At 50.4% G+C, this 21586-nt stretch overlaps 2 protein-coding genes across 2 annotated transcripts; one reads left to right on the forward strand and one right to left on the reverse strand.

Moving 5' to 3' along the window:
• Nucleotides 1–377: 377 nt before the first annotated feature.
• On the reverse strand, nt 378–15482 carry RBM5 (RNA binding motif protein 5). The gene is made up of 24 exons (XM_051627270.1): nt 15344–15482; nt 14755–15205; nt 14267–14422; nt 12248–12317; nt 11697–11770; nt 9322–9405; nt 8596–8656; nt 8373–8438; nt 8062–8222; nt 7053–7150; nt 6499–6586; nt 6216–6293; nt 6058–6130; nt 5445–5530; nt 5025–5103; nt 4666–4757; nt 3973–4137; nt 3337–3483; nt 3185–3256; nt 2577–2756; nt 2304–2378; nt 1745–1842; nt 1538–1667; nt 378–1016 (listed from the first exon to the last, which is right to left on the reverse strand). Exons 1-24 carry the CDS (start codon nt 15358–15360, stop codon nt 891–893), a joined length of 2727 nt encoding a protein of 908 aa, XP_051483230.1. The 5' UTR covers nt 15361–15482; the 3' UTR covers nt 378–890.
• Nucleotides 15483–16871: 1389 nt separating this feature from the next.
• On the forward strand, nt 16872–21571 carry PARP3 (poly(ADP-ribose) polymerase family member 3). The gene is made up of 11 exons (XM_051627870.1): nt 16872–17012; nt 17725–17957; nt 18172–18297; nt 18730–18921; nt 19252–19387; nt 19632–19858; nt 19980–20129; nt 20279–20356; nt 20617–20794; nt 20987–21133; nt 21233–21571. The coding sequence occupies exons 2-11, from the start codon at nt 17739–17741 to the stop codon at nt 21400–21402; spliced, it is 1623 nt and encodes a 540-aa protein (XP_051483830.1). The 5' UTR covers nt 16872–17012; nt 17725–17738; the 3' UTR covers nt 21403–21571.
• Nucleotides 21572–21586: the final 15 nt, after the last annotated feature.

Raw genomic sequence — 21586 nt, forward strand, 5'->3', positions numbered from 1 at the left:
CTATAGCAGCTCAGAACTCCCCCCAGTTGCCACGCAGCCTGGTCACCCTTCTTTCAGCCCACCACAGGATTAGCTGGTAACAACCAGGGGGTCCTGAGCTTCAAGGTGCAGAAGACATTTCTGCTGGTCCTCTCCTGCTCCTGTAGCTAAGAAGGGATACAAGGATCTGGTCCTCCACCAGCCAGTGTCCATGCTGAAGCTGTGAGAAAGATGCTCAACCAAAGCACAGCACAATGTAAGGGTGAAAGGAAGCAGGAAAGTAGAGCACTGTGCAGGAGAGACTCCAGGATAAAGTCTCATCAAGGAAGAAGCAGAACCACAGAAAGGACAAGTAGCATCGGCAACTTTTTCTTCATTCACCCACCGAGAAACAGAAATAGGATCATTTTTGGATGTATTTCTTTTGGAAATGAGCCAAACTGGCAGCTAGAATCAAAGTCTTCAAAAAGTCTATACAAAGATGTATCATACAAAATGTACAGGAAAGTTCTCCAAAAAAAACAAAACAAAACAACAAGCAACCAACAGACAGACAATACAACAGAAGGAGAGCAAAGATGTGAAACCACAGCTAACAAACAGGTCCTGCCCCTGCTCCTGAGGGCAGCAGCTGCATCTGGCCAACACACTTTGAACACAAAATACATTACACTATATACAAGACTGTATAAAGATCAGCATTCCCTTTGGTCTAACCAGGAGCTCTCCAGCATGAAGTTGGGGCAGTTCAAATAATCTGCTCATGGAAGTGTCACATGCCAAGAGGGGAAAAAAGTCCAAGGGAATGAAATGGTCAACTCTAAACCATAACCAGAATAAAGCCAGGCCACCAAGGCTACAGCGTTTAACAGTCAGTTCTGGCCAGCCAGTGCTCCGAGGGCCAGAGCACATCACTCCATCTCAGTGAAGCGAGCAAACATGGCTTTCCGCACAGCGTCTTTGTAGGAATCTGCAGTGGACACACCGTAGGAGCTGCCCTTGGCTCCCAAGCCAGCTCCTCTCATTCGTACTTGGGCCTGCAAGGGAAGAGAGACACACTTCAGCTCTCCAGCAGAAGGCCACACCATCACACAGGAGACCACAGAGAAACCCATCCAGCTCTCCCGGGGATCCCAAGCTGCCGTAACTACCAACACCAGATCCCACACAACATCCCACACTTGCTGGCTTCACAATGCTCTGACCCCAGCCCAGCAGCAGCTGAAACAAACCTGCAGAGAACACAGCACAACCCAGAGCACAGACAAGCCCAGAAAGCCAACAGCCAGAGGGAGGGCAGCCCACCCTGAACAGCACCAGTGTAGGCAGCTGAAGTGCAGGCCTGCTGCCACACCACCTCAGAAGCAGAGGAAGGACACAGCTCTGCTTGTCCCAGCTCTAGCACATGACAGGATAAATAGGAGCAGGGGCCAATGCCAAAAGAGGCAGCTTTGCTGTGGATGGCACAGCTTCTTCCTCAAGAGATCTGCAGCCCTGAGTGCTTCTGGATAAAAAGCAGGCACTAAACCTTACCAAGAAAGAGTCCATCTCTACTTACCTCAATGGGTGCTGTGATGCCCTGACATTTTCTTCCCAAGCCTGAACCTTCCCTCCAGCCCATGGCCTGCAGCATCTTGTTGCCTATATTACTGTTGTCAAGACCATCTTTGGTGGGCTGCTCATAATTACTGCAGAAGAAGAGATGAGTTAACCAAGCTGCTCTTTGTGTATTGAAGCAATCACTGAGAAGCTTTTGGATACGTACACTGAGCCAGCGTCGTAGACCTTCTTGCGCTTCGGCTCAGGGGGCTCAGGGATTCCATACTTCTCCCGCCTCTCAGCTGCTCTGTCTCTGTATTTCATCTGCACAAAGGAACCAGAGTCAGTACTGATTTTTAAAGACTCTTTTGTTAATCTTTGAGCTACCAAAACTAAATGTTTCCTAAAGCATTCCTAAAAATCTGTCCACTGCAGCCTGCTAAAACACAGTTTGGCTAACACCACAGAAACAAGAAGCTCAACCACAAGTCCCACATCAGAATCTGTACTGGGGTGTAGGAAGATCCCAGGCAAAACATCTGCTTGATTCCCAAAGGCTTCTGGTCCCAGTCTGGCAGCCCTGAAGGATCCCTCTTACTAAGCAGAAGCTGTGGGATATGGGACACTGATCTTCAAGTAACAGGACAGCTCTGAACCTCGACCCAAGAAGGGGTTGGCTTACAAGGATTATCTCAAATGACGTGTGTCAGGATAAGGAGAGCTCAACAGATCATCTGTGCAGGTTTTCCATTAGCTACTGATCTACTCATCTGCTCAACACTGACCTCCCTCTCACGCAGCTCCAAGGCTTCAAGTTCCTGCTCAGAAAGCTTTGATCTCCTATAGATATCCATGTTTTGCTGAAACAAGAAGAAATTCACATTACCACCATGAAACGTACAACAGCTCTTTTAACCTAAGTAGCTGACCTCTGGAAGAGCAACAAGACACGTGCAACTATTTTTGAAGTTTTCCGAACTGCAACAATGCATCCTGGCTTTGAGTTAAACACTGAGGTAAGACAACCAAGTCCCCTCCTGGTAGCACAGTGCAACTACCTTGTGCAAGTCAGACAGCTGCTGGTGCCGAATCAGAGCATCTTTGTTTGGAAACTGCCTTCTACATAGCAGACAAGCCATCTTCTTCCAGTCAGTCAGCTTCTCTTCCTCGTTCTCCATTCTTTCCAGTAAGTCCTCATCGTTGTCGCTGTCACCGCTGTAGGCAGCCACGAGGCCACGCTGGGAAGGAAGGACAGAGTTACAGGGACTGCAACAGTGTCACCACTGCCCAGAGGAGAGCCCAGAAAGGGAACACAGAAGTCCTAGGTGCTTGCTGCACAGGAGAGGCATCACTCTAAGATGTGATTCAAAAGAACTACATACTACAGTGGCGCCAAGAGATAGTTGAGGCTTTGAGGTTTCTCAAAGCACTGTGCTTAAATCCTTGTTTGGCTAGTGGGAACCATCTCTTGGGGCTGGAAGAAATCACAGCTTTTCTCAGTGCATTTCAGTCATTTAACCTACTGTACATGCACCAGACCACTGCAACCAACACAACCTTCCCAGTGTGGCCTTGTGGCTGCTGTGGAAATCCAAGCTGGAAAGCAAGCATCCTCTGAAATGCTTTACAAGCAACCTTTGAGAATACCTTTGTAGATATCTCATACCTTCAGTGGATTGTCATCGTCCCCATTTTTCAGCACCTCTGGCAATATCTGCTGCCTCTCAGACAGAGCTCCCTGCATGAGACAAGAACACCATGAGCACCCAGCTCTCTGCCACACCACACCTCACTGCATACTACTGCCAGGACCTTCACCTTTTTCTCAAAGAGGGCAAAGCCTGCATCTGCAGCCGCCGACTCCTTCCGCTCCTCCTCCCTGTTGCTCAGGGGCTGGAAGCTGTTCTTGAAGTTCTCTTTCTGCTTGTTCAAACTCTTTGCCCAGCGCTCCATGTCTTTAGCAATCTGAAATGCAGAGTGGTTGGCTCAGACAGCTCCCCTCACAGCTAGCCACCTACAGTGACACAGATTCAATCTTGCACACAGATTCAATCTTGCACACAGATTCCAGAACAAGTCAATCCACTACCTTTTATTTTTAAATTACAGGACACTGGATGTAGTGCAGCTGTTTCCCCATATTCAGTGTTCAAAGACACCGCAGCTTGATTGTTTTACTGTATGAACCTTTCTTATCAATCTAATCCTCCAAGTGACAGCTCAGTTATACTCCCACTGGCCCTGGCAGGATTCCATGTGCGTTCCTCCTATGCAGAGCTTATTTCTGCACTGATGTCTTGCCAATTCCACCTCTCCTCAGTCCTCTACAAAGCCCACAAGCTGCAGGCATGCACTCCACTGAAATAATCTAGGATTTCTTTTGTCATGAAAAAGAACTATTATCCCATTCCACAGGAGACTTTAACTCAGTTACAATCCTGTTTTGTCTTATACCTGTTGAGCTGTTTTACTTTTAGGCTTCTCTTTCTTCTCCTTCACTTCTTTGGTGGTGGTCGTGGTAGTTGTTTGTTGGTATGTGACACCTTCTGCAGCAGGCATGTATGTCTCCTTTTCCCCATCCCAGTAAAGGTACTGCTGGGTTAAGGCATTGTAGTAATACTGCCAAAGGAAAAGACAGTCACACAGTTAACACCTCGCCCAGGCCAAGCGTCCAAGGGACAACCCACACAAGCTGCCTGGTTCAGACTACCACGTCACACGGGAAGGCATTCTGCAGAGTCCAAACAGGTTTGTGGACTCCACAAAGGAGTCAAAAGGCACGAAGTGGCTGAAGCCTCTGTCCCCAAACACAGGCGTTCTGCACAACAGCACTATGAAGAACCTTTTGTCTCTCCCAAGAGACAACCCACCAGAGCCCAGAGTTGAGTGCACTTTGCTGGGCACTCCACAATGAAATAGCTCAATTATGGTGTCTGTGACAAGTGCTAGTCCTGTATGGGCCAAACTGGGAGAAAAAAAATGAAGGGCTATACCAGAGGGAAGTCAAGTCCCAGCCCTGCACACACTGCTGAGTTATTTGTGACATTTGTCATTTTGTGCACCTCAAAAATCAATCCCTCTCTCATGGTCAGACAGGGAACTAATGGACCTTAACAGTCAATACAGGCGGGAAGAACTTGTGTTTACCTGGGAATTAGGATCATAGTAGAGCCCTGTTATAGGATCATAATAATATCCTGAAGATTCATCATATTGGTAGGTAGAAGTGTCGGGGACAGCTGTAAAAAAATTAAAGTGTGGGACATGGTCGTTCCAGTTGAATGCAGACAGGTATCTTTCTACATTTCAGGTAAAATTCCGAGATAATTAGCAGGCACGACCGCAGACATGTCTGTAAAGGGCTCTTAATCACCCATGCAGAATATGCTCTCCAGGGACAGCTTCACCACCAGCACAGGGTGATAGAGCACACAGCCAAAGCCAAGTATCTCTCCTGCTATACTGTGACAGAAACCTGTCTGCAGGAGCACCTCCCAACTGCTTACCATACTTGGTTCCAGGGACTACGCCGGTTGGGGCAGCTGTCTGTGCCTGAGTGCTCGTGGTAGGTGGTGCTGACTGTGTCTGGGGAAAAAAAAAAGCAAAACCAGGAATCTCAATTAGAAAAATCTGTCACCGAGGTGCAAGAAATCAAGGACAGAGAGCCAAGGCATGAGCAGCCCACACCACACGTCAAACAGCTGGCTCCTCTTCACCAGTAATCTTAGTGCTCAGCCTTAACAAAGAACAGAACTACCACAGAGAAGAAATGGCAGATGACTTATGACCACAAGCACTGTGACTAACCCATGGACACTCGGCAGCTTTGCTGTACCACCCACTTCAAAGAGCAAGAGCCACAGCTAAGCCAGATATGCCACATAACCCTGGCATTGAAGGCAAGGAGTAATTAGTGCTGTAATTACCGGAGAGTCAGGTGAGTTTGTCTGTTGATTGTACAACTGAGGACTCTGGGACACAACTGCAGCTGTGGTGGTAGTGACTGGAGCTCCTGCCAGAGAGCAATAATGGATAAGCCAACTGATTTGTAAAACAGTACTGCATCCTAGGGCTAAAATTACTTTGTTTACAGTTTCAGCTCCTAATTCTAGCTGCAGCAGCCAAACAAGGCAATCAACATTCAAAAGGAGACAGATACACAGTGTGCATTTTCTTCCCAGACAAGGAATAGTTTCCTTTTCAGGAGGAAATATTCTGCTCCCAAAGCCAGTGATTCCTGATCTCTGACAGCTGCTAGCACGAAGATTTGTCTAGAGCCGCTTACACAGTTCTCATGAGTTCAAGGCTTTAGTCAGTAGTCTGGTAAGGAGGCTGCCCTCTCATGACAGACCAGAGGTCCCACTTGGAACACATCTGTGGTTCTCCAGCAACATGTACTCATCATTCAGACACTGGAAGAGCAAAAATGAGCCAAGTCTCCCTTAACCTAGCAAGCTAACATAAAGGCTAAGGTAAAATACCACTATTGCAAAATTATAATAAAAATACCCAGCATCTCCCACATGTCAGAAATACTACCTGATATGGTAGCTGTGTCTGTGTCCAACACTCCTCCTTGATTTTGGTAATACTGCTGATAATCCTGGGAGTACTGCAAAGGGAAATGAATAATGCTACATGAGCAGCTACTCCAACAACCACCACCTCCTGGTTAGAGCACAACCACCACTACTAACCTGAGCATACTGTGTGTAGCCATCCTGTCCTGATTGGAGGTAGCTGTAGTCAAGGGTGCTGCCTTCTCCAGTCTGTGGCTGAAATTCGAACAGGTGATTTTTGTCAGGAGCAGGTAAATTACTGCAGTTAAGAATTTCAACACTGCTTAGGCTCTAGCCTGTCAGAGCACATCTGTCACAGCATCTTTGGTCAGTTCAACTAAGCAAGTGGTCAGCAGTGAAATTAAACACTTCTGTTTTCACTTTCAGGAAAGGACTATGAGCAAGAGTCTCCAAATCATACCTGAGTGGACGACCACTGAGCTGCAGCAATGGCTGTACTTGCCACAGAGAAGGCGCTGACTCTGTTACCATCGGGGAGAAGCAAGTCTCTGTTAACCACAAAAATAACTGATCTGAGTAAATACTGCTTTTTTCTCAAGTGTCTCCCTATGCAAGGAGGTAGAATCTGCCCTTACATGTCCATTTCTTGGCAGTTATAAAACATTCTGATCATAATCAATGAGCAAAAGCACCGCTTGGCAAGTAAAGGAACTGCAGGTTCATTGCTGTACAGTCAGCAACAAGTCATTAGGTCTCCAAGGAAACAAGTGTGCTGTGTACACAAGCAGTTACCATGTTATCCTCAGAGGACTGGAAAACCAGGGTGGTAGGACACACTGCTTTCACTCTCCTCACACGTAGAGAAGAGCAGAGTGCATGCAAGACACTTAAGTGAAGCAAAACTTTGGAATTACAGTAATCTTGGAAAAAGCCTGGGTGACAACAAATCTCTAATATAAACAGAAAGGGGAGAGGATAAAAAAAAAAATGAAATCAACTGCTATTGCAACTCACTTTCTGGCACTCTTTGCAAAGTCAACACCAATTGTTTTGCCATCAATTTTTAATGGTGGCTGAAGACTTTGTAAAATCTGCAGCAGTTGAGAAGCATCCTACAACAAGAAATACTCATTATTATGAAAGGAAGATTACTGAGAAATCAGAAGTTCCCAAAGCTCCAGCTTTTCACATACAGCCACTGAAAGCAACTAAAACTGTAAGAACAACTCCCATCTCCTCACACTACACAGGCAGAGAACAATAGGACCCACCACAGCCTATGTGCCAATAATGCAGGTTTCCCTGGGGCACTGAGTATTAAACATTTTCTAAAATCTTAGCTTTATAAAGCAGATTTATGTCCCAAATTACTCCAAAAAGAGGCCAGCAGAGACTGACATCAGGCACTTGTTTAGGCACTCTGCGTAAAGCAGGTCCCGATTGTGTTCCTGGCTGACTTTAGTATACGCAGGAACAAGGTTTTACCACCCTTCAGGGCCCAGTGCCAGCATCTGACCTCACGGTTAAGAGGTCTTCCCTGCACCTCCCTGCAATTTACCATGTTGTAATTTATGGCTACTGCCTACTGTCCTATCCCAGTGTACACTCAAAGAGTGTCTCTGCTGTCCTGACACCCTCCCACTGGAAGCTGCAGAGCGCACCAAGATCCCCTTCCTCCTCCTTCTCAAGATGGAGGAAGCCCAACTCTGTGGGCACCTTCTCCCACATTATATGCCTCAGCTCCTAGTGATCAAAATACAATCCCACACCATTATTTCTGTGATCCAAGCACTAAGCTAGCCTTCCAATCAGAACAGCACTCTGCTACAGGAATAGCTTTCAGTGTGCTCACAACATCTAAACACCTTCTTTCCAAACTGCATCTAGTGATGAACAGCTTTGACACCCTGAACGTGGATTGACCCCTCTGGCAGTCCTTCAGACAGCTCCAAGGCTGAACATGCTTCAGCTACAAAAGCAGGTAACAAGCTGTTTCTCTCCACGGCATCAGTCAGGCCCTCACCATGGCAGAAGACAGCTGCACAAAGGCAAAGCCTCGATTTTGCTGGGTCTGCTTGTCTTTGATAAGACGAATGTTATTGACTGCCAGAGACGCATATGGAGACAGGGCAGTCATGATGGATTCCACTACTGTGTGAGGAGCAATGTTTCGGAGAATGATGGCTGAGGAGAAGAAAAGCCTGGCATTAGCTGTGCATATAATGGCTTTCCAAAGTACTTCAAAAGCCCTTCAGAGGGCAGTCTGAGGTACAGGGAGGATTTTAGTACCCGTGTTTACATTTCACATTATACAATTAATAAAAGATTACTTACTATCACAATAATAATCCACAGACTGAACAGCTTCAGCTGCTCCAGGTGGCACCTCTTGCTCTGAATCTTCGTAAGAGGAAAATACTTTAGTCACAAGATGGCTCATTCACTCAAATTCAGCATTTCACAAGCCAGCCCAGGCTCTACAATGAACTTTGTTTTGTACACAGGACAGAAGACTCCCACAAAATCAAACACATCCACAAAGAGCAATATAACGTACCGAATTTGTCAGCTCCACAGCGGAAACATTTTAGCCTCCTCCTGAAATTGTAAAGGCAGCACTAGGAGGAACAAGAGAAGTCCAGTAAAAACTCAGACAATTTGTAACAATGCTGGCATTTGCTGCACAGTAACGAGAACTAGACATTCAAACAAAGCTAAACCCACCAGAACCACCGAGAACAGCAAAATCCACCCTTGTCTGCACCACAGCTGTTGTTCAGAACATCCCAGCTACCTTCTCCCTAGTCATCTTGTATTTAGTTATTTTAACTCTGTGGTCTTCAACTTACAATCCCAGGCATAGTAAATACTTGAAAAACCACAATGTTAAAATGAAACACAGGCTGGAAAACAAGTTCTCTATGGGCAAAAAGTGTAAAGCCTGGTCTTCATCTTATTAAATCATCTCCACTTGAGAAGGGTCAAACAAGGAGAACACAGCAGCAGTTACAATATCCTACTAGCCATCACCTAAAGACTTCATATTCCAGTGCAGTTCACTGCCCAACCCCCGTGGCTTCTGGGGCAACACCTCTGTCACTCTATCTACTTTGCCACCAGAGCTACAAAACCTGTTCATTCGGGTGTCTTACCATTCTTACAGTGACAGACAGACCAGCAGTACAAGCGTATCTGAATCATGTATGACTTTCTTCAAACCACAGAGATGATGAAGAGCACTGAAGCTGAAACAAACTCGCCCCGATACAAAAATGCACTGTACCTTGTTGCAAAGCCAGTCTTCAAATTTAGGCCTGGGGTTGCTGTAGTGCATTGCAATCTGCTTCCCTTGAATCACCAGCTTTTTCTGCAAAAAAAGTGACTTCAATTATTCCTGTATCAAGGTACATATGTCCATTTTCCCATGGCAGAGCACCCTTCGGAGGAATCAGTGCTCCTGAATTACATGGACAACATATGGGGAGGATGTGGAGGACAACCACCGCCACCTACACCCTGCCCATCCAATTCTGCAGAGAGGAGGACGAGGGCAGTAAGAAAATGGGATGTGGAGCAAAGATAAACGGAATCAGGGAGTGTTGAAAAAGCTGCCAAACGCTAAACGCTGCCATGGAACCAGGAAGTGTCTCGAAGGAGACAAAGTCCTAATTTGCTGCGTTCAGGATTAACACATTTTTAGGAGTCTCTTTGCCCCCGCATTTCTATTCACTTCTGGTATAGCACTGAGCGACTTTTTAAACATGTCTTTAGGTGACTGCTTCACTTCATCCCCTACTCCAAACACCCCAGACATTTTAACAACCACATTTGGATTGCTTTTCCAAGCACTTTCTTCAGTAATGTCCCTTTGAAAAATACAGTAATTCCCCCAAAGGGACCCTGCTTCTTGGAGGCTGGATTACAAGTACCATCAACTGACAAGTAACTCAGAGTGGTTTCCTTTGACTAATGCATCAGTTCAATTGGAAGCCTGCACGAGAGGTTTGTGTTCTTCATTCAGACTGCAAGTGAAGCTTCTCCAAGGGTAGGAAAAGTTCATAATGCTTTCAGCATGTCCTCTCACTCTGACTTTAGAGGAGTTAGGAATTTACATCTATTTAAGAAGCCTTGATTCTCAGCCTCACACTTTGCCAAGCGTGGGTATGCAGAATGCCCTTTCAAAATATGGCCATCAACATATTTTAGTTAAACAGGTGGAAGTACATCTGAGGAAGCACCTACTAGAGGCCAAACCCCAGACCTTTAATAGAACTATTTTTATAGCAGGTTGGCTTCAGAGGTAGCACAGAAGTGCCAGGACCAGTGGCTTTTCTGATACCAGGGTCTGACAGAGATCTAGCACGTAGCATGAGTAAGTCTCTCACATTCTGCATAACTAAAGAGGGCAAAGCCATTTCTCCTACCGGCAGGAGGGAGGGTTGGAGGGCCCAGCATTCAATGAATATGCACACATAGAAACAAAGCTGCTGGCATAGCTGCAATTCATCATTCTTTCATCTAACAGTCAGCAACTGGACTGCTGGGGAGATTCTACTTTTTCCCTGCTGCTAGGGTGGCTGGTTACTGGAGTGAATTTGAATATGTTTCAATAAATTATGCATCAGTACAGCTTTGTATATATTAAAACAATCTAGTTTCTGAAAATATGCTCAGCATTAATTTCTTGATATAACTCCACTGCATCCACCAGCCCTACTGAGCAGCATGTTAGGAAAAGATAATTTGAACACTGCTCTCTGGCTGGGAAAATGACCCATAGTACAGGACACATCAAAGTATTCCAGCATAAGGCACACAACTTCCATCTGCTGGAAATAACTGCCCATGAATCCCATTACAGTGCCATTTCCTCACTCGTAGTATGAACAGGGCAGAGGAGCATTTCTTATGCTTTCCAGGGACCTTCACATCAAATACTCAATTGTTTAAAAAAGCTTGATACACTTTTCTCACTTAAGAGAGTATTTTTAAGCTTTGTTGTTAAAACATACTAGGAATATGCAAAAAAGGAGCAACAGCCAGTGACACTGTTTGCAGTGCAACACGAAAATCTCACTGGAATAGGAACTACAGACTCCTTATCACATTTTGGCTTCTTATCAAATCATACTCCATAAAAGCCAAAATACACAGTGTAATGTATATGAGAACTCACTCTCCATGAGATTTAGTTGGAATAAGCAAGCTTTCCCTCTAGAGGAGCCAGTTCTCCCTTTAACTGGTGGAACATGTTATTGCCATCAACTGACACTTCTCTTTCAGGGTTAGTAACAACGTAATGCAGAGATCTGAGCCTTTTCTGGCAACAGAGAAGGAAAGGTCAGCTGGATGTAAGTAAGGACTTTTTAAGGACTACTTGCTAAACATTTATGGATCAATTACATCAAAACCAAGTAATTTCAAACAATGGCACATCATACCATGAAGTGCTCAAAATAGCCAATTTTCTCTCCTAATTTTACCTAATATTTTGTCCTACTGTTACAAATTTTAATATATACAAAGCTTTTATTCTTTCAAATCACTGTTATGGAACAAACCACTCCTTCCACCTTTATTTTTTTCTTTTTTTTTTTTTTTAAACTGTACAGACTTGTTCCATTTTCAGGAATATCTAGACTTGGTGAGTGAAGCAACCTGATTGGCTTCCATCCAGCTGGTAGCATCTTGAAAGTGATAAAACTCCACGAAGGCGAAACCACGGCTTACACCTAGAGACAGCATTCAGATATAGACGGGATACTTGTGTTAGTCAGTTCCTTTAAAACAGGTGAATCTCTCTCCAACTGCTTCATTACTTCATGACAAAGCAGCTTTACAAATGCGACGTCAACTGCTGGGATCTGCTCGTTATTTTGCCATGGCAAGGAACCAAGCTCCCTTAGCTGGCTACATTTCACTCCATTTGAATCCATGTTTAAAGGTAACCATGCAACAGACTACATACTATTAAAACAGGTTTATACTAGTACTACTTACCAATACCTGTTAACAAAAACCCCTGTAGACAGACTTCTTTTAACATGTTGACCAGCTATCTAAAAGTCTTCCAAAAGCCACATTCCTTAGCCATGGCAAACCCTTTATTTTTTTTATTGCATGTGCTTGCAGTTTGGGGACAATTCTGGATACTCTTTTGGGCTGGGGAAGAGGAAGGTGATGTCAAAAACTGGATTAAGAGCTCTCACCTGTCTTTCTTTTCATCAGCCTCACGTCTGCAGGCTGAGGACCTTCAAAGGACTCAATAAGCTCGCGAATCTGCATGAGATTTCAACCAGAAAGTTAAATTATCGTATCTTGGCAGACAGCTACAGGAGTCACAGGAGCAACCTACCTTACAGTACATGCAAGAGATACAAACACAACATTCCCAACACTATCTCAGAGAAAAAGAAAACCTCTAAGGAGAACCTAGCAGCAGACTGACGAGCACCAGAGAACTCACATAGTCCTTTGCTACGCTGAACAACTCCGGTGTTCACTTAAGATTACAGAATCCTCCAGAATGTGAGTCACTTTGCTCTAGTGTTCCAAGGTTATTTGTGCAAGCAAATACTGTTCTTGCTCCCAAGTTTTTATGAAGAACACTTATCCCTCTCCTTGCATACCTGAATACCCCTGGCTCCTAGCAAAGGAAAATAGTAACACTATCCTGCAAGGCTCCACAATGTGTGTATTCTTAAGCCTTGTGCTACAGTTCTCATGCTTTAACAGTTCTCCTTTTGTTTTTTAGGGGATAAAGTAGATTTGTGGAGAACGTACTTTCAAAGAACAAGCTGAAGAGACATCAGTTTTTCAGCCATAACAAAGCTGCTTAAGGTGTGGCACAGGCTACAGAAATTACCGTGGAGAGACACAGAAGAAACATGACAATTTTTTTAACATGACAGCGAAGACAAAAGGAGGTTTTTAGCAGCTCTTCTAGAAGTCAAACTACATTACATAAACCAGAACTGCTCAAACCTGATCTGAAACTGCTCATTTACATGCTGACTGGAACTGACCTCTTCAATGCAAATAGTTTTTTCATTAAAAAATGGGAAAAGCTGGAAAATATGTGCAAAATCAGAAGTGTCAAAGCAATGTTTACTTGGAAATACGAGCAGTTTTCTTAAGATGCATTCTAAAGATGAGTTCAGAATTAAACTTTCCCATACATTATGCTGCAGTTATTTGCCCAACTGTAGAGCAACATTAATACCACAGAAACAAAAACTATTCTGAAACACTGTGTTACGTCTGACTGTCTCATTTGGGTGCAGGACCCTACAAGTTTATCGAGCACTTACAAAAATATTAGAACAGCACAGGACGATTAAAAAGAACACTCAATATTATGACAATGAATAGTCCAGAAAAAAAAACAAGAAAACAATTCCACTGCACAAACAGTGCAAAAGGATTCTCTGTGTTGGGAACGCATGCGCAAAGATCTGAGGCAGAGGTGGAGTCTGCTTGAAAACAAACTGCAAAAGTTCAGCTTTTACAGGGCTCCCACCCACCCCTCAAACAACAACTGTGGGCTCGGTAACCAAAATAATCCAGCAAGGAAGAAAAAAATTGAATGACTAATTAAAATAAAGAAAGCTCAAAGGTCATCACTTCCAACATCCTTCTACTAAGAGGTTAGATAACCGTGTACCAAGCTCATCTGTACTTCCTCCATCAGCGCTGCAGCAGCCATTTTATGACTCCCACAGCTGTGCCTACACAAAGCAGCTTTGTGCAGGGCCGTGCTCAGTCTGCGTGTGTAACCCCACCAGTCAGAGCTTCTGGCCTCAATATAACACCCGGAAAAATACAAATACCTCTTTCTGTCTCTCCCCAGTCTCCCAGGGATGGGGGGGGAGAAGAAAGAGAAGGAAAAAAAATAACCTGCCTCTTCCCTGCTATGCAGGAAAACAGAAAAGAGCACGTAGCTTAAAACCCTCTCTTAGGGAAAGCATCAAAACGTGCATGAAAAAAAAGACTATTCACAGATTGTTTTGCTCGAAAAAAAAAAACTGGTGAACATTCAACTGACCTCTGTTACTTAACAGTGACGGTTTAAATCCTTCTAGGATTCAAAATGGCAGTGCGACCAGCATGTTAAGAGGGGGCCACCATGATGCAGCTTTCAACAAAATGGCAGCAGCCACTACCGGCCGATACAACGACACAGTCAGCCCCGGGTACAAGAAAAGCAAAGCCTCTTCGTGGCTACTTACATCGTTCTCCGTAACTGTGATGGGAAGGCCACGCAACATGATGGTTTTGCTTTCTTTCTCATCGTTAATGTCGTTCCTGTAGTCGTGCTCTCCATAATCGCCATCGGAATGGTATCCATCTTCTGATTTGTCACTGTTCCTGCGTTCTCGCTCCCTCTGGGAAGGCAGCGCCCACAGTTACCCATCGCAGCGTGTCCCCACGATGAGACAAAAACAAAGCCACACAGACGCACCAACTCCCCATACAAGCATCTTCCTGAGGTTTGGTCCCGACGGCCTCGGGCAGGACGCGCAGCTCCAACCGCCCCCGCCTCACCTCGGCCCCCGCACCGGCCCCGGGCTCCCCCGGCCCCGGGCGCCCAGGGCGGGACCCCGGCCCGGGACGAGGCACCAGCGCCCAGCCCGGCCCCTGCGCTCCCCCGGGGCAGTCAGAGCTGCCCCGCGGTTCGGCGCCCACCGCCCCGCCCCGGATCGCTCGCCCCACTCACCTCTGGGCTATCATAGTCGCGACTGTCGTAGTCTCTGTCATAGTCTCGGCTATCGTAGTCTCGGCTGTCGCGACTGTCGTAGTCTCGGCAATCTCGGCTGTCGTAGTCCCGGCAATCGTAGTCCCGGCTGTCTCGGCTGTCGTAGTCTCGGCTGTCGTAGTCCCGGCAGTCCCGGCTGTCGCGACTGTCATAGTCTCGGCAGTCCCGGCTGTCGCGACTGTCGTAGTCGCGGCTGTCGTAGTCCCGGCAGTCCCGGCTGTCGCGGCTGTCGTAATCTCTGCTGTCGTAGTCCCGGCTATCGTAGTCGCGATAGTCATCGTAGCGGTCACCGCGGCGCTCTTCACTGGACCTCTTGTAGTCATCCCTGCGCCGGCTCCGGGACTCCCGTTCGTCACGGTCCTCCCTCTCCACGATGGAGCCGTAGCGGCCGCTCCGCTCCGTCCTGCTCACGCTGTGGGGCACACCGGGCCGAGCTCAGGACGAAAAACGCCCTTAACGACCCCCACCATCGCCCACCCCGCGGGGCCGCCCGTCCTCCCACCCCCTCCCCTCTTTCCATCCGTCCCCCCGCCCCCCCAACCGCACTCACCGCTTGTCCGAGCCCATGGCGCTCTCCGCGATCCTCAAACCGGCAGCACAGCGCTAACCGCCACCACAGGGCGCCGAGCACACGCGCGCAACCCCTCTCTCCCTCTCCACAAAATGGCGCCGAGGTGACTGCCCGTCTTCTCCCTGGCAGGCACCGCGCCCGCCGCCTGGAAGTTTCCAAGCGGTGCGCAGGCGCAGCGGGGCCGCCCGCCGCGGGGCACGCCGGGAGTTGTAGTGCGGGGCGCGGCTGGGCCCGCCCGGGGCCTCCCGCGGCTCCTGGGGCGGCGGGACCGGCCGGGCTGGCAGGGACCTGCAAAGATCCTGCAGCCCAACCCCGTGCCCTGGACAGCGGCACCTTCCCCTAGGCCAGGTTGCTCAAAGCCCCATCCAACCTGACTGTGAACTCTTCCAATGTGGGGCATCCACAGCTTCCCTGGGCAGCTCCAACCTCACCAACCTTGTTGCAAAACATTTCTTCCTCGTGGCCAATCTAAACCTATGCTCTTTCTGTTTAAAACCACGGCACCTTCTCATATGCCATGGTAAAAGCCTCCATCTCTCGCAAGCCCTCTTTATATATTGAAAGGCAACAGCAACGTCTCTGCAGAGCAAGACATTCCATACTGCTGGTCCCAGTATGGATGCCTGAAAATCTCCACTCGCTACTGGTTTCCACTGGGACATCGATCCATCAACTATGGAAGTGGGTAACCCCTGGATACAGTGGTGGGCCCATGGAATGGCCTTTTTACCTTTGGATCCAGGCATAGAGAAGCAAAGAAGACCTAAAGAAAACAGAGCCTTCAAGGAAGTACCGTTCCTTCCCCAGGCTTGCTGCCAGCCTCCTGTTCTCCCTTGTGGTCACCACTCCCCATGTTCTCACCACCCTACATCCAGCCCTTCCTCATCCTTTTGGTTAGGCAGCAGGTGGTACGTGGGGGGGTAGACCCTGGTCTCCTGCCACTCCTTGCTTCTTGCCCACCCCAGCTCCTCTGTGGGTTGCAGTCCTTTGGCAGCGGGCTACCTGCCATGGTAAAACTAAATCACTTGTTCTGCCCCCAGAGATGGACTCGGACTGTCCCCTCACCTGTGCTGCCTTGGGCTGATGTAGGCCAGCCCAGGAGCTACAGAGGCACGGATGCCCTGGCTCCAGCAGCATCGTCCTTGCCATGTCCCTGGTGGAAGGACAGCTCCTGCCCGCGCCACCGGTCCCCACCAGTCCTGCAACCATTCTTGCCCAGGGACGTGTGCCTCTTGCAGCAAGGCAGTTAGCAGGCAGGAGAAGGCAGCAATTGCTGCAAACCCTCAAATGCCAGCGTCTGGTCCTGATCCTCCTCCCTGCCTGATCCTCAGCCCTACATGTTTGGCAAGAACCCAAGATGAGAGATTTAACGTGCAAAATGATGCAAGCTTTAAGCCTTTCAAGACTGTTTTCTCTATCCCTGAGCACGATAGAAGCGGGGGGGGCGGGGCTGGCTGCAGAGGCAGCTGGTGGCCGGGTCACCCCTCCTCCGGGGAGCCCCCGGCAGGCAGGAGGGGCAGGGTGCGTGCGCTGCCCGGAGGCGTGACAGCTGTTTCCGCTGTCATCGCTGCCTGCTCTTGCCTAGGGAGAAAGTTTCGCTTCCAGGCCGGCTGCCCGAGCTGCCTGAAGGCTTCTCGGCGGGACGCAGGTAGGACACGGCTGCTCCCCTCTTCGCTGCCTGCTTTGCTGCCCCCAGCGCCGCTCTGGGGGGCACAGGAGCGGTGGGGCTGCCCGAGAACCCCCTGTGCCCCACGCAAGCACCTTACCCCTCACCCTGTGGGGTGCTGCACCCCTTCACTGGGATTGGGGGAGAATTTTTGAAAGGAGGGGCGTTGCAAGTTTGGGGAGATACTGCATGTTTGCAGGGGCAGTGCGTGTTTCGGGGCGGGGGGGCATTGCCTGCTTTCCTCTCCTGCACGTCCCGGGGAGCACAGGGCTCGGGGGGCCCCGGGGACACACTCTTGCAGGCTGAGGGTCCCTGGTGAGGGGAAATGGGGGTCAGACAGGGCTCCCAAGGCTGTTGCCGCCCCTCTGGCAGAACCTCATCCTCTTCTGCCCTCTCAGTTTGCTGCACAAGTGGCTGCCCCCCCCGCCCCCTCCCCGTCCCGGCACTCCCTTTTGGCTCTGTTACACCGGGCTGTGCCTCCACTTCGGGCTTCCTTGGGGGCTGAAGGGTGCCGAGGGGCTCTGCCCCCCACCCCGAGAAGTAGGGCAAGGCTGAGACATTTCAGAGGGAGAGGTCCTGTCCCTCCCGCAGCCGAGCTGTGGACTGGAGGCGTAGGGAAAGTGAGACACAGTCCAGCCGGACTTTCCCGGAAGGGCGGTCAGCACCTCTCCCCTCTGGCTCTGCTCTCCTCAAGGACTTCGCTGGGGAATGAAGGCGCGCTGGCCTCACGGGGGTGGCTCAGCCATGGCTTCCAAGCGCCACGCGTCCCCCCCAAAACAGCCGGACGGCAAGGGCAAGAAGGTGAAAGGGAAAGAGGAGGATGACACCTGGAGCTCCACCTTGGCAGCCCTGAAAACTGCCCCGAAGGAGAAGCCCCCCGCCACCATCGATGGGCTGTGCCCCCTGAGCACAGCGCCAGGAGCCAGGGTGAGAGAGGGGCTGGGGTACCCACAAGGGGCTGGGATGGGGCCATGTGGTCAAGGACGCATGAGGGAAGTCCTAGAGCAGCCCCTGCCCTGCTGACACAAAGGTAGCTCAAATTTTCCTTGCAAATCCCACTGTGTCCCCACCAGGACAGCTCTGCACCCCCCATCCCCAAACGCTGCCCAGGTGCCAGTCTGGGCCATGCCACTTGCTGTAGGTCTATGAGGACTATGACTGCACCCTGAATCAGACCAACATCAGCGCCAACAACAACAAGTTCTACATCATCCAGCTCCTTGAGCATGATGGCGCCTACAGTGTCTGGAGCCGCTGGGGCCGTGTGGTGAGTCCACCTCAGCACTGCTCATCCTCCCCCATGGCTGTCCCCACCCTGTCTCGGGACCCGCAAAGTTCAGGGATCAACCTGGTGGTCCCCATCCCTGAAATCCTGGTCCCAAAGCAAGCAACCAAGTGGCCCTGCTATAGCTCCTTCTTGGGGAGGCTTCAAGGCTTTGCCCCCAAGTGACAGGGTCAGCCTGGCTGGGGACATGACACCTCATTGCTATGGTGGGTGAATGTGACACCCCAACAAGGGATCCTGGGGTGTTCCCTACAGCTGGAGGGACCCCCAGACCTGGTTCTGGTGGCTTGGCATGTTCCTTGCTGCCCCACAGCATCCCCATCGCAGTTCTCCTGCTCCCTGGCTGCTCCCTCTGGCATGGGACTGTTGAAGCAGGGATGCAGGTGGGTTCTGACTGCTGCTTTCCACTGCCAGGGGGAGGTGGGCCAGTCCAAGCTCATGCCCACTGCCTCCCTGGAGGCTGCCAAGAAGGACTTTGAGAAGAAGTTTCGGGAGAAGACCAAGAACAGCTGGGCAGCGAGGGAGAACTTTGTTGCCCAGCCAGGGAAATACACACTCATTGAGGTGCAGCCAGGGGCTGGGCAGGAGGTGGAGGTTGCCCTCAAGGTGAGTGTGCTGGACAGCTGGGGTGTCACCATGGTAGGGTGGTCCTCACATCCCACCAGAACATCTGAGAGGCTTAGCAGGATGGGGTGGGCTTTGGGAGAGGTCTGGGTGCAAACGGAAACAGTCCACAAGCAGAGAAATGGGAAAAAGGGGTTGGGGTGGGAGGGGATCCCAAGTGAGCACCACAAGCAACTGTGTGCCATCAGTGATGGAAAGTAGAGGCAACTTCTGCCTGTTGCTCTGCTGCCTGGGGACCAGGCTCTCCCCCACCACATCCCTGCAGCCTCCTGAGGGCTCACAGGTGTCAATGGTGTTGTTTGGGGTCTGCAGGTGGATGGTGTGGATGGGGACAAGGTCTGCAAGCAGCGGATACTGCCCTGCACCTTGGACAAAGCCACGCAGGACCTGGTGTCCCTCATCTTCAGCAGTGACATGTTCCGGGATGCCATGCAGACCATGAATATCGGCAGGTGATGGGGTGGCGTGGAGGGGCTCTGGGGGCTGGGGCCAGAAAGTGCAGGTGGGGAGGTGAATGGGGCAGAGGTGCTGGTGGATTCTAGAGCATCCCCACTGACAGCCTGGCACTTGGTGGGACTGTGGACCCCTCAAGCCTATGTGTGCCCATGGTAATGCTGGATGTTCTTAGAAGTAGCTGTGGGGCAAATGAGGTGGACAGGCTCACCCATGCCCTCCTCTGTCCCCCTGGCCAGATGTCAAGAAGATGCCACTGGGGAAGCTGAGCAAGCAGCAGATCGCAAGGGGCTTTGAGGCTCTGGAGGAGCTGGAGGCAGCACTGAAGGATGAGCACCCCCAGGCCACCCGCCTGGAGGACCTCTCATCCCGCTTCTACACCATCATCCCTCATAATTTTGGGCGGGCACGGCCACCCCCTATCAACTCCCCCGAGCTGCTGCGTGCCAAGAAGGACATGCTGTTGGTGAGATGGCAGGGTGTCCCTCCCCAAGGAGGCAGAGGGGTGCTGGCAGGAGGCTGGGCTTGCCCTGGTCCCCCAGGCACGGTGCCCAGTCTCTGTGATGTCCTCGATCTGTCCCTGCCAGGTGCTGGCCGACATTGAGGTGGCACAGAGCCTGCAGGCACAGAAGGTGAAGGAGGAGGAGGAGGAGGAAGTTGCCCATCCGCTGGATCAGGATTATGCCCTGCTCTGCTGCCAGCTGTCCCTGCTGGACCCAGCTTCCCGGGAATACCAGGTACCGCTTGTGCCACAGTGCCCTATGTTTGAGAGCAACAGTGCCAAGCCTGTGAGCACCCCAAAGGTCCCTACTGCCCCAGGGGGACTGTGAGCTTTTTGGCATGGCTGCCTGCTGTGACACCACTTTCCTGCCTCCTTCCCTGGCAGCTGATCCAAAACTATGTGACACAGACAGGAAACAGACTCCGCATTCTCAACATCTGGCAGGTGGCTCGAGATGGTGAGGTGAGAAGGAGATTATTATCCCTGTCCTGCAGTGATGAAACCCTGGTTGGACCCCAGAATGGAGCTTTGTCTGCATTAGGGCTCCAGGCATCTCCACGCAGGGAGACTTGAGCCCGGATGGCCAGGGGCAAACAAGCAGCCACTCCCCTGCCCCTCCAGCCTTGCACTGGGGTTAGGTTGGGGTGGTTGGGTGGCAGATTCCCACTGCCAGGCACCCACGTCTCCCACCATAGACAGCCCTTAGCTCTGCATCTCTCCAGGATGAGCGCTTCAAAGCCCATGATCTCCTGGAGCACCGGCGCCTGCTTTGGCACGGCACCAACGTGGCGGTGGTCGCGGCCATCCTGAAGAGCGGGCTGCGCATCATGCCCCACTCCGGCGGGCGCGTGGGCAAGGGCATCTACTTTGCCTCTGAGAACAGCAAGTCAGCCTGCTACGGTGAGGGTCCTGAGCCCACGGGCTTTGTGGGAGCCCAGGTGCCTTCACATACCCCCTGCCAGGCAGCTGTGGGCACGGCAAGCCCCTTCCCTGCCATGGCAACCAGTCTCTGCATGCTGGGATAACCTGGGCACAACAAGATGGGAATGCCAGAGCCGGTACCATCATCCCCATCCCCTTCTCTCATGGCAGTGGGCTGCACTTCCAAGAACATTGGAATTATGTTCCTGACGGAGGTGGCCCTGGGCAAGCCCTACCACATCACCTGTGATGACCCCACACTGCGTCAGCCACCTGCTGGCTATGACAGTGTCCTGGCCTGTGGCCGGACAGAGCCGGGTGAGCCTGCGGCAGAACGGGCTGGAGGGTCTGGGGGGTGGGTGGAGAGAGGCCAGATCTCGGACTTGATGTGGTGGTGGGGGCTGTCTTCTCTCCCAGACCCTGCCCAGGATGAGGAGATGCTGCTGGATGGCAAGAAGGTGCTGGTGTGCCAGGGCAAGCCCATCCCCATGCCCGCCTATCATGACTCCTCCTTCAGCCAGAGCGAGTACCTCATCTACCAGGAAAGCCAGTGTCGGATCCGCTACCTTGTCCAGCTCCACTTCTGAGGGTGCCCAGGCACCCTGCCACCCTGTCCCAGCACCCGATGGTGATGCCCACCAGCCTGTAGCACAGTGGTCTGGACTCTCCAGCCACCCCATTTGGGGCTTGGCAAGGGACAGGCTGGGGTGGGGACACAGCTTGCTTTGAGCATGAATAAAAGCACCGTGTCTTGCACTAAGTGGTGCTTTC

Source organism: Apus apus, chromosome 9 (genome assembly GCF_020740795.1).
Source record: "Apus apus isolate bApuApu2 chromosome 9, bApuApu2.pri.cur, whole genome shotgun sequence".
NCBI classification, from domain to species: domain Eukaryota; kingdom Metazoa; phylum Chordata; class Aves; order Apodiformes; family Apodidae; genus Apus; species Apus apus.

What these genes read in the sequence shown, in the direction of transcription:
- PARP3 (XM_051627870.1), top strand. Translation starts at nt 17,739, where the DNA reads ATGAAGGCGCGCTGGCCTCACGGGGGTGGCTCAGCCATGGCTTCCAAG. An exon ending in GCACAGCGCCAGGAGCCAGG is followed by an intron (nt 17,958 to 18,171) that starts GTGAGAGAGGGG and finishes CACTTGCTGTAG; the next exon opens with GTCTATGAGGACTATGACTG. An exon ending in AGGTGGAGGTTGCCCTCAAG is followed by an intron (nt 18,922 to 19,251) that starts GTGAGTGTGCTG and finishes TGGGGTCTGCAG; the next exon opens with GTGGATGGTGTGGATGGGGA.
- RBM5 (XM_051627270.1), bottom strand. An exon ending in GCTGGATGGAAGCCAATCAG is followed by an intron (nt 9,406 to 11,696) that starts GTTGCTTCACTC and finishes CTTTTTTTGCAG; the next exon opens with AAAAAGCTGGTGATTCAAGG. An exon ending in GCTACACACAGTATGCTCAG is followed by an intron (nt 6,131 to 6,215) that starts GTTAGTAGTGGT and finishes TTCCCTTTGCAG; the next exon opens with TACTCCCAGGATTATCAGCA.